Source organism: Anolis carolinensis, chromosome 4 (assembly GCF_035594765.1).
Source record: "Anolis carolinensis isolate JA03-04 chromosome 4, rAnoCar3.1.pri, whole genome shotgun sequence".
In the NCBI taxonomy this organism is placed as follows: Eukaryota; Metazoa; Chordata; class Lepidosauria; order Squamata; family Dactyloidae; genus Anolis; species Anolis carolinensis.
This window is the reverse complement of record NC_085844.1, coordinates 195,419,967-195,440,431: the sequence shown is the minus strand read 5'-3', so window position 1 is coordinate 195,440,431 and position 20,465 is coordinate 195,419,967. Positions and strand designations below refer to the sequence as shown.

Below are 20,465 nucleotides of genomic sequence, written 5' to 3'. Positions count from 1 at the left end.
CACCCCTAGTGCAGTTGCCCAACTTTGTGTTAATAGAAAGCAAATCGTATGATGGCATCCTGCTGCTCCATGCATGCTTCCTTGACTATCAGCAATTCTCCTTATAATGCCTTATCATCACATGTACTGAATATTCCCAGAACTGAGACAAAAATGCTCTACTGTTGTTCTCAGTGATACCCACATCTTTCTTGTTAGCTCTTGGCCATGAACTAATTTGGTAATATTCCAGAAATATCTTGCAATCACAAAACTGAAATCTTTGTTTATGGAGGTAAGATAAGGAGGCATCACTAGATTCATCTACAGTTGATTTGCATGACCAAGATACCCAAATTAAGTGGAGATATCAGCACATGAGAACACAAAATGGGAACAATGGAAGCCATGAAAAATCATGACCTGTATCCACTCCTTAGGTTGCAATCTTCCTATGGCAGCGATCCAAGGATGCCAGATAAAACAGGGCACCAAATTTTTGCTTTCTTTATTTTAGGCTTCTAAAAATCACCTTTTCCCATTGCCATCCCCTCTGTGCCTTGACAAGTACGCAGATGGTGAGAAAACTTGCTGCCACAGAACAGATAATAAAAGCCTTAATCCACTAACCCATCATCAGGCGCATATCCACTGACAGGTGGAGAAATGAAATGTGAACTCAGTGGTACATAGATAAAAATTGTGATGATTACCACCCTTGCATCAATGAAACAAATTCTGCTGTGACTGTGGCAATTGGTGCTGGCAGTATTCAATTCACACTTCCTTTCACCATCCACTTGTGGAAAAGCATATGGCAGAGGATACCTCAGAAATTACTTCTGAATAAGTGTCAGAGAGGGAAAAATGGGGGATGCAACTCATAAGTAATCCTTAAATCACTGTAAATAATTCTAAATTAGTCTGTGAGGCATACAAGCATCTAAAGCAGTGGTTCTCTACCTGTGGGTCCCCAGGTGTTTTGCCCTACAACTCCCAGAAATCCCAGCCAGTTTACCAACTGTTAGGATTTCTGGGAGTTGAAGGCCAAAACATCTGGGGACCCACAGGTTGAAAACCACTGATTTAAGAATACAGTTCCTTGATCTTGCTGTGGTAAAGAATTTTAGCTTGAACTAATATTGCAAATATTGACACCTACCTGTATTTCCAGCTGCTGTACCACTTGCATTTGAACTCGACACTGAGCCGTGCTCCGGTCATCAAGTGCATGTTCTGTATTGAGGTGTCTAAAAAGAGATGACATTGTTGTGCTGGTGAGTTAACATGAGCCATACTTTACTTGTTTTACCATATTATTCTTACCTGCTAGCATTCTGGCTTAAAGCTAAAATCCAGTCTGTGGTAGCCCAGACAATGGTTTTTTAAAAGTCTAATTACCATATTTTATCTTGTTCTTACTCAATACAGCACACATTAAGAGTCACTAGCGACCAGGGATTGAAAATCAGGGTTTCCTGATCCAAGTCTAACATTAAAGTCACTTCTTCCCAGCAAGGAAATGCCCAGTGGTATTTATGACACTCTATACCATGTTTCCCCAAAAATAAGACAGTGTCTTATGTTAATTTTTGCTCCCAAAGATGCGCTAGGTCTTATTTTCAGGGGATGACTTATTTTTCCATGAAGAAGAATTCACATTTATTGTTGAACAAAAAATGAACATTTATTATATACTGTACAGTAGTTGTCATCACAAACCAGCATAACCAGACAAACTGTGAATCCTATCAAGAATGTATTGTTACTACCATTATTTCCATGTACAACAATCTATGGTACATACATTTATTGATCCTACATGCTCTGGTATTATGTTTGGAGTGCGTGCTTCCAAACACAAACTTTGCTAGGTCTTACTTTCAGGGGAGGCCTTATATTTAGCGATTCAGCAAAACCTGTACTAGGTCTTATTTTTCGGGGATGTCTTATTTTCAGGGAAACAGGGTATTACCAAAGTTTATTAATCAAACTATCAGATGGATATTCTTAACTATTAATGTCAAAGCATCATACTCATCAATAGTACAACATTTATATTCCAATTTCCCCATAGGTTTTGTTTTCTTTATTCAGCATAAATGGGTTATATGGACGGAACGCCAATTTCTCTTTCACTCATTATGTCCTTACCAGTGCCACTGTGGGCTCATAGCTTTGCCTGAATAAATTATTGTGCCTTTCATTGTAAACTCAGCTACTGTGCTTAAGTGGAAGGTTGAGACAGAAATATTTTGCTAAATCGAGTGCAACAAGACAAGAGCAAGTCTGGGCTTTAATTTACATTGCAAAGCTTGTGGCTTTAAGCTATGTTTGTCAACTTTCTAAATGCCAGCCAAATAAATTAGACTGACAGTGTGGAGAATGAAATCCATTTTATTTCAAGAGCCTTGCTTTAGTTATTAAACAACATTCCATGCAATCTTGCTATTTTAAGCAATTTCAGGACAACTTGGTATGAGTGGATAGAGAGGGATGTGGCTAACCCCATTTGGGCCAGTTACATATGGTAGCGCAGGTGGAGGCAATTCCCCTCACTGGCCTTCATCCATTCATGTGCTAGGATAGACTCGGAAGGAGCATGCAAGTGGCCCCTCCATCTGCCTCAGGCCTGTTCATTTGGCACCTGTTGACTAAGAACAGTGATCCTTCGGTGCGGCTGGCAACATTTGCAGAAATGCATATAGGGTGAAGCTACACACATTGAAGCTACACATGCTGTGCTTCCTAACTTCTCCATCCCTTCTAAACGTCATTACAAACCCCCACAACATTCTGTTCAAAGGCAGTGGAGTGGGAGGTTGAAAGGGGGGGGGGGAGAAAATGAGGAGAAATATATGTGTGTGGTAGGATGTAGAGAACATGTTTAGTAGAAAAGCATAGAAGGGAGGGAAATCCTGAACAGGCAAGAAAAGAAAACCCGTCAGTTTCATCTGATGTCTTTGCTAAAAATCTTGGCTACAAAGAGATCTAATTGCAAATGAACTAATTAAGTAAACCTCTGACGAAGCGTGAAAACAATTTGTTTGACCCTGACGCTAGCAGAGGGCTCTTAGACAGCGGAGTTAATCAGTCAGTGACAGAGCCCACAAGCGGTGTCAGCAGGCTGCCGTACTGCCATCTGTTTCTCCCTAGTTCTCTTCTCCCCTTCCCCCTACTCCCTTTTTTCCTATCACGGACAAGCTATAAACTTTACAGTTTTGCCTCCTCTCTCCTCCCAAGGCCTCATCATTTCCATAGATCTCAGTCAGCCTCTTCTATTCGCAGTCTTTTCAGCAACCCTCTTTTTCTCCCTTCTTCCTACATACCCTATGGTGTATAGGGAATATAGTTCTAGTTTCCAGAGCAAGCCTACTCCATTTCACAGAACGCATGTGGAGGCACAAGCATTGTGGTAAATGTTTCTAACCCTAAAAACTCCACATCACTGCTTACGTTCTTGGGAATAGGGGCTGAGGTGTTTAAAAATATTTTGGTCATATATTCTACAGAATGAAATCTATTTTTGAAGTTCTTGAACTTACTAATAACTTACTAAGTCTTTAGTAAGGTCTTCATGCCCTCAATGCATTAATACTCGGTAAATAGTAAGAGGGAAGTCAAGGTTGGGTCAAAGAATACAGTTGCACTGGAATGCCTTCTACAAAGAAGAGGGTCACCTACTTAACAAACTGTCCCAAGTCCTCACAGAGGGTTTCACAACCAGGCCACTTGCACTCTCCATGTCCATACAGAGGGTGAGATCCAGGGGTCTCCTCATGAGAAGAGCTGCAAAGGAGGCAAAAGAAACAAGAATTACCATCAAGCCATTAACACACTTTCAGTCATGCCTGCTAGATGTTTCCATGAAGCCTTGGAGCTCTAATGCAGAGCTTTCTAAACTGTGTCGTGACACGTTAGTGTGTCGACTGCAGTGTGTAGGTGTGTCATGTGAATATAACTAGAAACCCAAGCCTATGTGAAAAAGCAATAAATCGTGTATTTTAAAAATTACAAATGAAAGGTTTTCATGAGACATGCTGTGTCCTCATACATTTTGTTTTTACAATATATGTATGTGTCTGTATGTCTTATAAGAGGTTCGTTTACCTTTCATTTTCCTAGTATTACTGTGTCACGAAATGAGGCATGTCTAAAAAGTGTGTCACCAACATGAAATGTTTGGAAAGCTCTGTTCTAATGAATGTCTGGAATAAACTGCAGGAGGGATATTCACCATCAAACAGCCTTTTACATCTCTTCTCTCCAGACCAGAAATATATTATATTGCTCATTGGTAGTCTTTGGCCAAAAGGCACACCCTTTAAGAGAATTATAGTGGATCAGATTTGCTCATTCAGAACATCCAGTATGTGTACACTCTACATTTCCTGAGCACATGTAGTCCTCCACCCATTAAAATGCATTCCTAGCATTGGTAGCAAGATTCTTAACTGCTAAACTCATAACTGCAGATACAGTAGAGTCTCACTTATCCAACACTTGCTTATCCAACATTCTGGATTATCCAATGCATTTTTGTAGTCAATGTTTTCAATATATCGTGATATTTTGGTGCTAAATTCGTAAATACAGTAATTACTACATAGAATTACTGCGTACTGAACTACTTTTTCTGTCAAATTTGTTGTAAAACATGATGTTTTGGTGCTTAATTTGTAAAATCATAACCTAATTTGATGTTTAATAGGCTTTTCCTTAATCCCTCATTATCCAATATATTCGCTTATCCAACACTCTGCCGGCCCGTTTATGTTGGATAAGTGAGACTCTACTGTACAAACTAGAATGACTGGGTCAATCTCGATTCACTTTTTTGATCCTTTTTGCAGTTGGATATTCAAGTGTCATCAGTGGCACAAAACATAATGTTACTTTGATTTGTGAGGCAGACGTGAATCTTTTTGGCAAAATGTGATTTGAGATTATGGTGTACTGTACATGTGACTGTCATTGTTGCTTTGGAACACAGTCACAAGAGCATGTATCTGAAAGGCTACCAGATTATTTCTCAATATAAGGCTCTATACCAGGGGTCCCCAAACTAAGGCCTGTGGGCTGGATGCAGCCCTCCAAGGTCATTTACCTGGCCCCCACCCTCAGTTTTAGACTTAGGCTTGCCCAAAGTCTGAAATGACTTGAAGGCTCACAACAACTACAATCCTAATTAACTTGAATATCTCATTAGCAAAAAAGCAGGCCCACACTTCCCATTGAAATCCTGATAGGTTTATGTTGGTTAAAATTGTTCTTATTTTTAAATATTGTATTGTTCTTTCATTGTTTTTTTTCGCACTACAAATAAGACACGTGCAGTGTGCATAGGAATTTGTTTGTATTTTTTTTCAAATGATAATTCACCCCCTCAACAGTCTGAAGGATTGTGGACTGGCTGTCTGCTTAAAAAGTTTGAGGACCCCTGCTCTATACAGTATAGAACCAATAGTTCAGCCTAATTGATAAAATTTCCTTGGAAAGCCCAAATATTTCTGTCATTTGCAAAGTTTTCTCTCCAAAATATTTTATTTTATATCCTGCCATGGAATTCAACTGAGTTAGCACCTACTCTGTGGACAACCTACTCTGGTAACCTCTCTTTTAGTGGGTTTTAATGTAATTAACCAAATTCTTTCCAATTTTTTAAGAAGGTTTTAGTGTAACTCATCAATCTTGAGGGGTTACATGATGGCCTTTTTTAAACACCTCAAGGGCTGACACAGTGAGGAGGGGTAAGGTCTGTTCTCTGATGCTTCACAAAATAGTTTTACAGTAGAGTCTCACTTATTCAATGTTCTGGACTATCCAACGCATTTTTGTAGCCAATGTTTTCAATATATTGTGATATTTTGGTGCTAAATTTGTAAATACAGTAATTACTACATAGCATTAATGTGTAATGAACTACTTTTTCTGTCAAATTTGTTGTATAGCATGATGTTTTGGTGCTTAATTTGTAAAATCATAACCTATTTTGATGTTTAATAGGCTTTTTCTTAATCTCTCCTTATTATCCAACATATTAGCTTATCCAACGTTCTGCCGGCCCGTTTATGTTGGATAAGTGAGACTCTACTGTATTTTGATTGAACATTAGAAGGAACTTCTTGGCAGTAAGAGTGGTTTGATGTAAGAAATGTTGAAAGTTCACTTTCATACCTTTTATATTAGTTATGGGAAGAATTGAACTTTTATGAATTTTGCACCTCTGATTTTATATATATATATACATATATATATACATACATACATATGTGTGTGTGTGTGTGTGTGTGTGTGTGTGTATATATATATATATATACACACACATACACACATACATACACACACATACATACACACACACACACACACTATTTTTGCCAAATAATGCACGCAGAAAGACTAACTGGAAATTATCAACACACCTGGATTGAATAATAAACCCATAGTGAAACACAAACAATGCTGGTGCAGAATTCCCCTGTACTGTATGACAGAAGGTCGTCTCCACCCCCCCCCCCACCCCACCCCCAAGAATAATCTCCAAATTTCTATGGTGCAAAATTCACCTAAAAGACAGAGATGGTACTTCCAGCCTGAACAGTGTTACCAGGTGGCTGTAACAGGTGCCTAGACTGGAGGTACTGATGCAGAGCTTCCTAATCATGCAGTGTAAGTTCATGTAATATTTCTTACTAGCAGGTATACACACTGTGAGTTTAGCAAGCTGCCTTATTGTCATTAATGTGGGCCTGTCCCAAGAGAAAATTTCAACCATTCTGTAACATCTTTTGTGATCCTAGTTGTCCATGCAGCAGTGTGGTAAGTTACTGACTGGTCATTCTCCAACAGCACAGCATCCAGGTCTTTTCCCCTGATGTTTGTAAATATGAAGAATTCATGCTTTTTCATGAGTTAAACTGAAAAATTAAGTCTGTTTCTGCACTAGTGCATGAAAAAAGCAGCTGATTCAACATGGAAAGATCACTATAACTTATGCTATTCAGCTATACAGTTCCATTTTTCAATTGAATATAATAAGTAACATTAAATAATATTAGGCCATAGTTGATTGGGCCTAAGGGAGACCGAGTTTCCCTCTGCCACTCCTTCCCATTGTGCCTTCAAAAGTTTTATGTGTCATTGAAAGCAGAAATAACTATGAATCTGACTCCTTATCTAAAACACCAACATTGTGCTAAACTTTCAGACACATACATCTAAAATCAGACTCCAGGGCTCTTACAATCATTGTAGAATTTAACTAGTGGCCTACAGAACCTCTGCTAGCATAGATCCTCCATCATGCATAAAATCTATATCCTTTACTCATATAAATGCCCATCAGCTTCTACCTGTCCCTCCTTTGTGCGAGCATGGCGTTCTGTCCATTGGTGAGAGAGTGGTGGGAAATTGGAGGAGAGACCTTGGCGGCTGAAAATGAGGTAGAATTGGAGGTGTTGGTGCTGAGGTCGAGTCCCTCTTGCTTGATACACTCGTCTACAGGTTGAGTAGCAGTAACCTCTTTCCACAGTTGCTGGAGGTCTGAGGGACACACAGCTTCATACACATTGAAAAATGCAAAGGAAACAAAACAAAGTGAAAGACCTACAAGTTCTCAGCAGACACAACAAAATGACCCTTAATTAACTGAAGATTTGGAATCTATGTTGCAAAATATATATATAGTATTATAGAACAATTAAGGTACAATTGACCTCCGTTAGTAGATCACATATGTACTCCTTTGCTTAAGAACATAAGTGTCTTGCTGAATTGAAACAAACTGAACTTCTTGTTGTTATGTACCTTCAAGTTGTTTAGGATGAATATACCATGCGAGTTTCTTGGCAAGATTTGTTGAGAGGAGGCCTGATTTGAGACTAATTGCTAAGGAATGAGCATTTAATGGGTGGGGGTTGTACTTTTATTACTGTTGTACTAGATTTTAATGTGATAATATATTTCATTGTGGTACCTTACATCTCTCTTGAAGGAGAATGGCTGGACATAAATAAGGCAGACAATAAATAAATCCCATTCTTCAGAAAGAAATGGTGGACCTGGAAATGTGCTTGTGCCAATTTTTTTTTAAATGCTACTTCTTGTGTTCATAAATTCAATATGTAGTCCTCTGGTTTTTAGCAGAAATGTCACCCCAAGCAATCACCTGAGTGCATAAACTTTTGCATGGTAGACAACTGCCATGGCTCTGGGGGACAATTTTCAAGTTGACCAGCTGCCTTTTCTTATTTTGTTTAAATATTTTACCGTTGAAAAATCCATAAAATCCACAATTAGTAACATTCATGTAAAATAGACTGAGCATAATTTAATTTAATTAATTATCCATTAAATATTATTAAGTTCATGAAAAATCCTCCCAAATAATTAACAAACAAAATTGCCGACTTCCACTTGATCAATTATTAGTTAATTCATATATAAAGTGACTTTAAATGTTCTGAAATTCACTTTAATTTATAAGGTATTAACTATGATACTGACTATTGAAAGTGAAGGAAAAGGAATGAAACTGACAATGATATTGACTATATAGTGTTCCCTTGCTACTTTGCGGTTCACTTTTCGCTCCCTCACTGTTTTGCAGGTTTTTAATAAACACTAAAATAATAGTATAAATCATAAAATAATATTATAAATCCCTTATAAATCCCTCTTTCTACTTTCTTCCTAAGAAGATGTCTAAGGAAGGGAGAGAAAAGGAGGCTGAAGCAGCTTTGTTTTCGCCTCACAAGGCAGCAGCAGCGGCGGGAGCGTACATGCGTGTGCTTGAGTGGCGAGGAGGGGATAGAGACGCTACTTGCAAACAACACAAATATAGCGTCCCTACTTTGTGGATTTTCACTATTGCGGGTGGTCCTGGAACGTAACCCCTGCAATAAGTGAGGAAACACTGTAGTGCATTCAGATCCTTTCTCACACTCGCTTTAAGACATTCAGTGATTTGCTAATTAACTTCTGCAAATTCTGCTAGTTTGTTAAAATAACAGCATGGGGAGCCCACAAAAAGGAAGAGGGGTTGGGGCATCTTATGGCTTGTGGGCTTGATTTTGTCCACTCCTAGGGTAAAGTGTAGCTACTTAGTCACAATCCCTGAATTTGTGGAAGCCGGTGTGTCCCCTATCCCATGGTAAGAGAAGGCCTGCAAAGAAAATTTGAGATCTACTTACATGCAAAGGGTGCTGGATTATTTAGCTTTGTATGCGTATCTAGTGTTAGGTATATTTGATATGTGGAATTCTAGGTCCAGAATGCAATATGCATTCATTCTCATTTTTGTTTTGCTATCTAGATGACCATACCCCTTTCAAATAGGTTGGAATACTGAATTTTATGGCGCAGCAGCAATTACGCTGTCTTTCATGGGTACCTCTAAATAGTTATTCATTCCATATTATTTTGTAGTAATTTCTTCTGCAAAAGGATGGATGTAGCGTTTGTTCTCATTATCAGATCAAATGCACCCAACATGCCAGACCAAAACTTCAAGGGAGCACTGGATTTCTTTTAATCTGTGATGCCAAATACTTATTGATACAGAACCAAGAGGACTGGTACAGGTGGTACCGGTGGAGTCATCAGCACACTTAAGCTCTCCTTCCAGTCCTCATCCTTCCCCTGATTCCTCCCCCCACAATGAGTTTGGACCAAGCCATTTAGGATAGCAGTCCCCCAAAATATTTAAAGGACTCTATTTAGTCTGGAATAGGGTTATCGTGTAATAAGCAGACTTTGTTGCTTCTCCTAAATATAATCTTTGGTGGAAAGAGGCATAATGTGTCTGTGTAAAGTGAAGCTACTTTATGTACTCATCCCTTCCTTCAGATGGAAAGCAACAGCATCAAAACAGAGCTTCTAATGTCAGGCAATTACTGTGTTTTGCATTGAAAATGAATAATGAAATATTAAGCCCCCACTCTCTCCCATTAACATCAGCAACACAGCTCCAAGGCATTCCTTGAACAGGAGCTGGATCAGGCATGTTACATTCTGGTCTAATAATGCTTTATTGATGTCTGTTTTATAGCAAAACCGAAAGCACGCCAAATGTTAGGCCCCAAGTGCACTGAAAACATCCAGCTTTTCAAATTAACAGACAACCGGCTGGCTATGCTAACTGCTGCTTTGGGGGGGCAGTTATCCCCGACAGCACTTCAAGAGCAAGGAAGCTTATGTGCATTACCTTGTGGAAGGGTCTGTAGAGGAACGGTGCCTTGTCCTGGCTGTAAACTGACCAGCCCTTGTCGCTGGAGGTTTAACAGGTGCTGCTGCTGCAGCTGCTGCATCTGCAGTAGCTGTTGTTGGAATGCCAGCTGCTTATTCCCTAATGGCTGCTGGAAGACAAAAGGAGAAAATCAAAACACATTATTTTCAGCCCTGTAGCACAGGCCGACGGGAGTCTCCAGGGTCTTGCATAAGCAGCCCAATCCCAGCTTTAGCCTTGCTTGCAGCCAACACAGCTCACAGTCCTGATCTCTTGTCCTCAGTGGCCACACAGCATATAGCCAAGGCAGAAAAGCCTTTGATCTATCAGAGCAGCAAACGAAGGGAGGGTGGCGGAAAAGAAGAGAGTGAGTCTGCTTGGCAGAGCACTGAAAATGCTGAGTCTCACTGTCAGATGAGCAGTTCCACAAAAGTCTGGGTGCATAAATTGTGTATAAAGAGACAGAATTGTATTTCTCTGCCAAACCTGCCTTCTCTAAAGAAATATGGATTGAGCTTGCAAATATGAACAATATGAAGTGCTTGCACATATGAGCATAGTAACCTGGGAGACTTTTAGAGGAAATATTTCACCTTCATGAGATTACTCTACACTATCTGGACAATGGCTAATCCAGAGACTTGCATACTAAGGATGTGAGGTCTCTTACTACTCTCAGTATTTTTAAATATATTTTTACTCAACTGGCAAAAGGGTATATGCACTGATACGGCCTTACTTCATGAGTTAGATTCCTCCCACAAGGATTCACACATCTGATAGTTATGTAAGGCTTCAGAAAGAACAAGGAAGATAGCACAGTGGATGGATCTCATTTTAGCAACTGTTTTGCAGAGCTCGTCATAAGTATTGATCATGATTATGAGTAGAAAATGGGAATAGGTATCCAAAAAGAAGCATTATAATGCATTATATGGCTGTAACCTATGCCATAGTCCTGCAGTAATTAATAGCATTCATTTAATTGAAATATTGTAACTTGACAGTATAATAGAGAAGCACAATAACATCGATTGGCAACTGTTTCACTCCTTCCAGGAAAGTTTGACCGATTAATGTCTGTGGGAGGAATACTAGCACGGACCTGATCTTGTTTTTATCTTTTCCAAATATTTTTATGTACTTCAAAATCACAAAATAGCAGAATAAGGGGTTTACATTCTAAGGCATACCATTTTTATATCAATTAACTGAGGGCTATGTTGAACATTACAATGCTATAAGAGTAGGAATATACAATCATTCATACAAGGTTTTTCCTAGAGATTCTTATCAGACAGCTTACTTAGATATTGGTTTGAATTCACATGTTTGATAAAGAAATAGTTATTATCTAATATTCTCTAGAAAACTCCTAAGTACTATTATCTCAAATAACAATGTTGATCAAGGAATGATAAGGAACCACATCTGCTACCAAAAAGGGCAATGAATACTGGATAATTGGCCCCAAGGCCAGATCTGGATTCGTCTAATGAATGGATAGGAGGTCTCTTAGGAATCCTATATATGCTATGCTAAATTATGTGATGATGATGATGATAATAATAATAATAATACACAATAATAATACACAATTGTAAACTGAGATTATCACACTACATTGCTAAAGCACTGCTATTCCACTTTAATCCTATGGCTGCCTCTTGTGAAGTCCTGGGATTTGCAGTTTAGGGAGGGGTCTTTAAAGTTCAGAGAATGCTTAAATGTATGAGCAAATCTGGTACCATACAGTATCTGTATATATATCTGTATATAACACCAACTTTGGTTTCTGTGACCTTGATGTAAAAGACTAAGTACAGACCAAGGATGGAAACTGTATGGGCCACAGGTCATGTGCCATCCCTATACCCCTATTTCCAATCCCTACCTTTTCAGCTCCACTGGCTGCCAATAAGTTTCCAGGCCCAATTCAAAGTGCAGGTTATTACCTATAAAGCCCTAAACGGTTCAGGTCCTGCTGATCTTTGCAACTTATCTCTCCCTATGAACCAGCACGAGTGCTAAGATCTGCCAGGAGGCACTTTTCTCGCTCCCACCTCCATCACAAGCATGGTTGATGGGGACGAGAGAGCGGGCCTTCTCGGTGGTGGCCTCCCGGCTCTGGAACACTCTATCAGGGAGGTTAGGTTAGCCCCCACCCTGACCACCTTCTGGAAAGACTTGAAGACTTGGATGTTCCAATGTGCCTTTGAATAATGGTTTAGCTATTGATTTAAGTCTACCTAGCCCTAATATTTTGGTTGGATCTCCAGCACTTTATTCCCAGCCCCAGCCCTACAGTTTTGCATTTGCACAAGCTTTCCCTGCCCTCTTAGTTTCAAATCTGCACATGAATGTTCTCAATTATTGGTTGTTTGATGAAGTTTGATGATTTCATGGGTTGTATTGTTTTAATGCATTTTACTGTTATATGTTTTTAATTGTTATTTGTAACCTTGTTTATATTTGGCTTGGTCCCATGTCAGCCACCCCGAGTCCCTTCGGGGAGATGGAGGTGGGATATAAGAATAAATTTATTACTATAAAAGTTATTATTTTATTTTTCAAGAAATTGTCATTTAAATTGGCAGTTTTTCTACTAACAATTGCCACCACAATTTGTCACACAGTTTTGGTAGCAAACCATGTCTCCACTATATACAGTTTATATATAAAGGAACTCAATTTTAACTTTAGAACACATAATCAATAATTATTTTGCTTGAAATCGCCTATTTTTTGTCATGTTAGTGGCTTCTTCCTTTCCTTTGGCTCTTTCCTATCACATTTCCTGGTTCCTGTTGAGGATGTTCTCTCCAAATTCCTCCGGGGCTCTACAGTTTCTTACTTGCCCCCTTCCTATGTATTACATGATGTTCTTGCCTAAGTCCTCCAGAGCTCCAAAATGTTTTCACAAGCTGTGTGCCCCTTTGGCCATTTGTAAAACTAGAAAACAGTCCTTTGGAACATGGACCTTAGCCATTCTTGCTGTATACAAACCAACCAATCATGAAGAGTGACAGCTCCATCACTTTGTCACCTCTTTCTGTATGTTATTGTTACTTCACTTCTACATCACAAGGGGCACTTAATGCTACTTCTTATACTTAATCTCCATCCTAGCATCTTCTATATGAGCCCTTCCCTGTAGTCTTATTCTCCCTTGTTCCAACCACTGCGAAATTATAGTCTTGTGAATTTAGGAAGCTGTTTTATGGACTCTTCTGTGCCATTTATTTATTCTGTAAGCAGGCCAATAACACTTGAAAACATTAAACAAAAATGTATGTATGATCCCTCAAAACTCCATTGCTACTTCTGAGAGACCATTTCTACTGTAACAGGCAGAGAGAGTTTAAAGGGATGAGAGAAAAACATTGCAAGTTGAGTATGAAGAGGACTTTGGAGGAACATGAACTACTAAAACATAGGATAGATTCAATGTTCAAATGTTAACATTGTCCTCCATCTAATCTTCAAAGCATTCACTCAATAGCCTTTTATAGAAAAGAATACATCATTGAAGAGCAGGCCTGTAGCAAGACAAGTCCATTCATTCTGGGTCTAGGAAGAATTCCTGACTAATGATTCACCAGGGACTGGCTCAGCCATGGGGCATCAAAACCGGGAAGAGCCATCCCCTATGGACTGTACTGCTGGCAGAGGAGCAAAGACGGGTTAGTCATTCATGTTAAAGCATTTTATGGGTATAAGAAATGCACTCTGCGTGGCCTGCAGGGAAGGGAGGGAATCCCAGCATTCTCTTCTGCAAGAATCTACAACATCACTGCACTGTCTATGGTTTACTTTGTCCCCTCCCTTGCTTCCTCTTTCCCAGTAGGCCTTTTTGAGAGCACAGGTTTCTGCCTGTTATATCAGGGTAGTTGAACACTGCCCCATTCACTCAATTTCCAGCTGTAAAACAGAAGGAAATTGGGAAAGGATTAAGTCATTAGAGTCCTCAGGGCATGGTGCTTTCACCTCATAACTCAACAGTGTTCTATATCTTTTCTCATCTACTTGTTGATGAACGCAAGCAGCAGCTTCTGGGAGTCTGAAGTACAAAGGCTGAAAAGATGGGAAGAGAAGGTGAAATGTCTTTAACAGCATTGACTCATTATAGGTCCTCTGCCATTGAATTTTATACTCTGAAAAGATCAACTATTATATAAGTGGTAATACACCAAAGATATAATAAAATGTATGGGCATATAAGAGAGTGTTTAAACAGGGTTGTTACAATCTCCTTCTCAGAAAATGCTCTAGTGCCACATTGCTAATATCACATCAACACATTGGGATTTGGAACTCTTATAATGGCACGAGGAAATAACATTTTTGTCATATAAAAGATTTTTTCCCCACTTGAAAGAAAGCAAATGGTTAAAATGCTTTTTCAAATCCTACAGCTATTTCCATCTCTAAATTCACAACAAGGTTCCGGATATCAAATTCCTTGCTCATTGAAGGTATGCCTTCAATTCAGGAATTCCCCAGCCTACCCTTCAGCTACCTTTTAGTCCAGAAATCTTGATGTTTTTGATACCAAAAGATGTATTTACAATTTGAAGTGGGCATCACCACCAAATATTTACTACAGGCTGTTGTGTGGCATGCAACCAGACACAAGGACCAGTTCCCCAGAATGACCAATTAGTGAGACTAGAAGACAATTTGCCCAAGTCCAGGCAAATATGGTATCTAAGTTACAGGATCCAAACCACTGCTTTGAATCCAGAATTTTAATTTCACACACAGGCAAGTCAATTATTTCCCCATATTACTTCTTAAGTTAATTTTTTCCTACCACATGCATTTTCCTAAGTACGGACTAAACCACACACCTTGCACTTCAAATACAAAGAACCCATTTTTATGTTAATGCTTCATCCTCTGGATCAGTATAAAGGTCTTTCACCCTTACTTTTTCTCTTACATATATGCAGACATATCTATAAAGAACCATACATACCCACACCATTTAAACAAAATCCCAAGACAAAAAAACAACAAGAAGAGAAAAATGAGAGGACTCAGGGCCCCTCCACACAACCATATAACCCAGAATATCAACGGAAAAAATCCCACAATATCTGCTTTGAACTGGGTTGTCTGAGTCCACACTGCCATATATTCCTAAGTCCACACTGCCAGTTCAAAGCAGATAATGTGGGAATTTATACAGATGTGTGGGAGGGGCCTCAGAAGTTCTTGAACATGATCTAATAATGGTAGTTTTGCAACTTTCAGTAGTATGAGCTGTTGACTTTTTCAATGGTGTTCTCCCAAGGTCTCTTACCACATGATCCTATACAGTCTCAGATATTCATCAAGAATGCCCTCCTATTGATGTCATCCACGCATCAAGTTTGAATACAACAATTCTGGCATGAAATGTCTTTCTAGTGGCTCTCCCAACCAACTAACTTTCTATCATTATGGTCTAAACCTGACAAAGTAATGGTAAAATTGAAAGACCAAACGTATTTGGGCCTTTGAGATACAATTTAAACTGGGGAAAGGTGGAAAATATTCATGAATGTCTTCATTTTACATTATTGTGGCTTTATTTCCTTTTATTATGAACCTCAAGCAAATGTTTAGAAATGCAAAAGCCTTAAGTGTGCTTCTAGATCAGTGATTCTCAACCTGTGGGTCCCCAGGTATTTTGACTTACAACTCCCAGAAATCCCAGTCAGTTTACCAGCTGTTAGGGTTTCCTAGAGTTGAAGGCCAAAACATCTGGAGACCGACAGGTAGGGAACCACTGTGTTAGACGAAGGCCTCCCAAGGCTACTAATCAAGAGATATCATGCAGCTCTTCTGTCTCTCCTTCTTTACTTGGATTTCGTCATAAAAATAAAGTCAGGAGCAATAAGAAAACACAGGTGCATTACAAATTAAAGATAGCACTGGCTGGATCCCTTGCAAAATATCATGAAGGAAGCAGGAAGAAGTTCATATCATTGCCATGTGAATTTCACTCCAAGTGACCAATTTCCATTACTAAGTTTAACACATAAAACACTTACAAATTGATAGTTAAGATTTTTGTGAATGAGCAAACAGTGCTATAATGCTCCATGAATCGTAACTTAGCCCACTTTGCAAAGGTTGTACAGCCAAGTGGCAAGTTGCAATCTCATTATGCAATTTATCAGTGAATGTAGAAGAACACTTCATTATAGCGAGAGGCAAAGTGAATGATGTAAAAAAAAATATCAAATGCTTCAAGCAGAACTCTGAATGTGGGGCAAAGTAAAGCATGTAATTCAATAAAAGGCATTATGTTTGAGGAATTATTGTTAGAAATTGAATTCAGGTTACTTTTAAAAGATTATTAGTTTGCCAATGGATTCTCGGTGCATAAAACTGCAGAGTGCATTAGAGACACTCCAGTTTTAATTCTGAACTACTTTGAATGAGCCACATACCTCAAAGATTGCTCCCTGATCATCACAAATTAAAACAATGAAGTTTCCTTCTGATGTTGCCCAGTAGCTCCCTCCCAGCCTCCCCTGCCACACTGCTGCCAGAGACTGTGGGTTTTGCTGGACACTTTCACTTTTGGAGGTCATCTGCTGTGTACTTTTGATAGAACCAATGAAGTATGAAGCTTATCTGCCTGCAGATAAAAATCTTAAACACAAAGAAAGTAATTACTGAACCTTACTCTGCCAGTCACTAGCACCCACTGGGCCTTTCCAATCTTCCTTTTTCACTGCAGTGAAGGCACATACAGAAGGTTTCCTGTTAGGGTGTAATCCCAAGCTCCCATCCTCCCACTTTCTGCTCCAATCCTTTACTCCCTTGATCCCTGATCTTCTCCCTAGAGACAGGTTTGAGTTTCTTAATGCATTTTGTCTGTGCTCTGTTTACATTAGACGCAGCTGAGTGGGTGCAGCTACTGGGGTAACAGGCGCCGTCACTTTGATTTATGAGCACATCAAGAGGAGTTTCAGCGTGACACTCTGGACTGACAGGAGCACTTCATTAATCTGAAGCCTGGGTTACTGGCTGGCCAATCCTCATATATGGCCCCCCTCCCAGAATAACCGCATAGGATCAGTTGGTGTGCTGGGACAACTGCCAGCAAAGAGAGATTCAATATTAAAGCTCTTTCCCCCCACCCCCCAAGTTTTCTGGAAGTGCAGTAGGGGCTATATTTCTAAGAAAAGGGGCAGCTGGCTTAGCATTCCAGAGAAACTACTAGTTAGCTGCAAGATAACATTCCTGGCTTGGGCACAAGGTGTAGCTTTGACAGTGAAAAAGTTATCCGAAATTCATACTTGAAAAAAGGCAAATCATTGAAAGAAAGTACTTCCATGTTTTCCAGAGATTTGTAGGCAGAGAGAGCAAGAATACATGTGATTTAACATTAAGTTACACTCAACAGATAGAAGATGGTTGCTATAGAATGAACTGTAGTGTTTTTGATTTCACTGCAAAATTAGCATAGTGTGAAGAAGAAAGATTTTGTTTTTGTCCAGATAGGGAATCATAGGAGATCACTCAATGGCGTGCCAGGAGTTCTCCTTTACTTAAAAGCCACACACAGGTAATCTATTGAGAACACAATCTTTGGGGCAACTAGTGATACTGTGACCGTGGTTTGAAGGATTGTCAGTATTACTTAATATGTTATATCAGAAATTTCGCTGCTTCATATACTGAAGTTGATAAATCTGTGGGTCTCTAAATATTTTGAAATGCAACTCCCATCATCTCTCACTCTTTGCTGGCTGATGGGAGCAGAAGGCCAAATAACATCTTGGAGGCCACAGCTGCCAATTCCCGATATAATCAAAGCCTAGGTTGAGCTCTTGCTACTCTGGGTTGACATTTTGCAAAGGTCAGTCTCAGGACCTCTGTATGAACTGTAGCCAGTCCATAAAGTCAGCTCCTTCCCATCTCAGTGTGACAGAAAGGCTGGTAGAACTAATTAAGTGAGTGGAATGGAAGGGTCTTTTGTTTATATGAGAGAGCTGTTGAATCTTCACTGGTTGGCCTGCTTGAGCACAGTTCGTAGTTTGAATCTGATTCTGCACAGAGGCCATAAAGATTAACCTTTAATTTTCACCATCTGCAGTAGTGTGGCTAAATCACATGGTGGTTATAACATGCAAACTAGACCTTAAAATGTTCATCAGTCACAAACCAAACAGAATTGAGCTGTTGGTAATTTTGGCCATGACAGATGGCTTTGCAGAGCTATTTCAATAGATAATGGAACACACTACCAACAAAGAGATTAAAAGCCACACACATCATCTATGACATGACAGCGTGATCAAAATCTGTTTTGCGGAGCAAACAGAACAGCACCGCTATAAGAGTGCTTCTTTCAATCCAACACCAACTCAAGAACTTGATAAACACGCATCTTTAATATAAACAGCGTCAAAGAGAAGTTAACCACAATAATTCACAACAAGATGACATGAGATGAATGTTGTAAGTATCACAGAAAATTCCTTGGCATTCAGTGATGCCTCAGTAGGTAGTGGGTGAAATGAACTAGATCTTATATTACAAAAGGTTCATGGAAGAATTTTGTCTAACAGAATTGCTTGAACTTGAGATAATTGAACCTGCTTCAGACTGTCTTTATACAAATCTTTGTGGAACATGCAAAAACCATTTTACTGCCTGGCTCATTTGGAAGGCGATTTCTTTCAGATCTGCATATTGGATTCCTGGAAAACTATTATTTTCTAGCTCTAACAGGTAAAATAAGTTGTATCTGGTGTGTTATTGCAGCAGTTATTAGATTTCAAGATTTATCATGCTATTGAAATATGTACTTTCAAGGCAGCATAACAACAGGTAAATAATGCTTTTATAGTATTCCACATTATGATGTTGACTCTGGCAGGTGTGTTAAAAACAAGGACGTTACACATATCTACGATTGTAGATTCCTAAAGGGAAAATCATATATTTGCTGTTGAAGATAAGTGTCTGAACAAGCAACAGGTTGCCACAACAAACTACTGTGGATCCAAGCGAAAAAGATCTTCATGTGTTTGTTATTGTAGATACTTTCTGTGAAATGAACGCCATGTACAGAATATGTAGGGATAGCCTGGTTTGTATTTTGAAATGGGCAAGAAGCACAATAGATTAATGTATACTTTTGAATGAGGAGCAACGTGAATTCTGCTATCACTCCTGGTGAGCTGTCGGATTTTTTTTAATTAAAAAACAAAGCAAGATGAGAGAGCTTTATTTACTGCACAGATGTTTATGAAACAACGAAAGGCTATACCTACCTCTTTGGCTTGCTGCTTTCCAGCTTGCTGCTGAGTCAGTAGCTGCAGGTGAAGTTGCTCCTGCTGTTTCTTGTAGTATTCCTGCAACTGAGGGAAAGAGTGGGGCAAATGAATACAGGCAGTAAATGAGACTCAAATGATGGCACTGACAGTAACCACTTCTAACTATTCTTCTGTGCCTTGCAACTATCTAAGTCAGTGGTTCTCAACACCGGTTCTCCCCAGGTGTTTTGGCCAACAACTCCCAGAAATCCCAGCCAGTTTACCAGCTGAAGGCCAAAACATCTGGGGATCCACAGGTTGAGAACCACTGATCTAAGTTGTGGGCACACTGATTAGGCATATTCAATTATTGTTTAAAAGGCCCAACAGCCACAAAATTAAGTGACACAAATGCAGGGGAGTGATGTTGACCATAAGATTAATTCTTGAGTCCCTATCACACTAATACCCTGGGGTTAGGCTAACAAGAAAAATATAAACATTTTTATCAGGCAAATATGCTTTCAAAAAGCATGTACAGAACAAGAAGAGTGGGGATCAATATCACTTGCATTCATGTGGTATGGGAGAAGGGGATTGCTGACCATGAAATTGGGCTCATAAAGTTAATAAGACTGAACAAGATCACACAAGGAGCCTGTAGAAGAAATATGTTGTTAATATGTTGTCTTTTTAATATGCACAATTCTTTAAAGCTCATCCATTCTTATCTGAAAAGATAAAAGGCATTCCCATTTTACAGATGAGAAACAAAGGTTATTTGAGACATAAACTCGCTCAAGAAACGAGGGACATTTTTCTCTTGCTCTACCCAGTGGTGCCCAAAGAATCCCCCTTTTACAGGTTCCCTAGGTATCAAGTGGACAGGCACTTTAACATTGCTTACAAGCACCACTGCTTAGTGATTTCTCCAAAATAAGCCGTATGGATTTTATAGTGTACATGTCCCCTTCACATGCAACCACCATCATTAGTTA

The 20,465-nt window shown here is 39.3% G+C and overlaps 1 protein-coding gene across 7 annotated transcripts in view; it reads right to left on the bottom strand.

The window, feature by feature from the left end:
* The window catches only part of foxp4 (forkhead box P4), a 206,002-nt gene that overhangs the window by 49,118 nt on the left and 136,419 nt on the right, over nt 1–20,465 (bottom strand). For 5 of the 7 annotated variants that reach the window (XM_008109692.3, XM_008109698.3, XM_008109693.3 and 2 more), the window contains exons 5-9: nt 19,486–19,572; nt 10,187–10,337; nt 7,335–7,539; nt 3,664–3,768; nt 1,142–1,229 (exon numbers count right to left, since the gene is read on the bottom strand). In XM_008109692.3, coding sequence (XP_008107899.1) covers nt 1,142–1,229; nt 3,664–3,768; nt 7,335–7,539; nt 10,187–10,337; nt 19,486–19,572 — 636 coding nt within the window. The remainder of the gene's footprint in view (nt 1–1,141; nt 1,230–3,663; nt 3,769–7,334; nt 7,540–10,186; nt 10,338–19,485; nt 19,573–20,465) is intronic. The other 2 variants (XM_008109697.3, XM_008109699.3) reach the window with 1 other exon arrangement.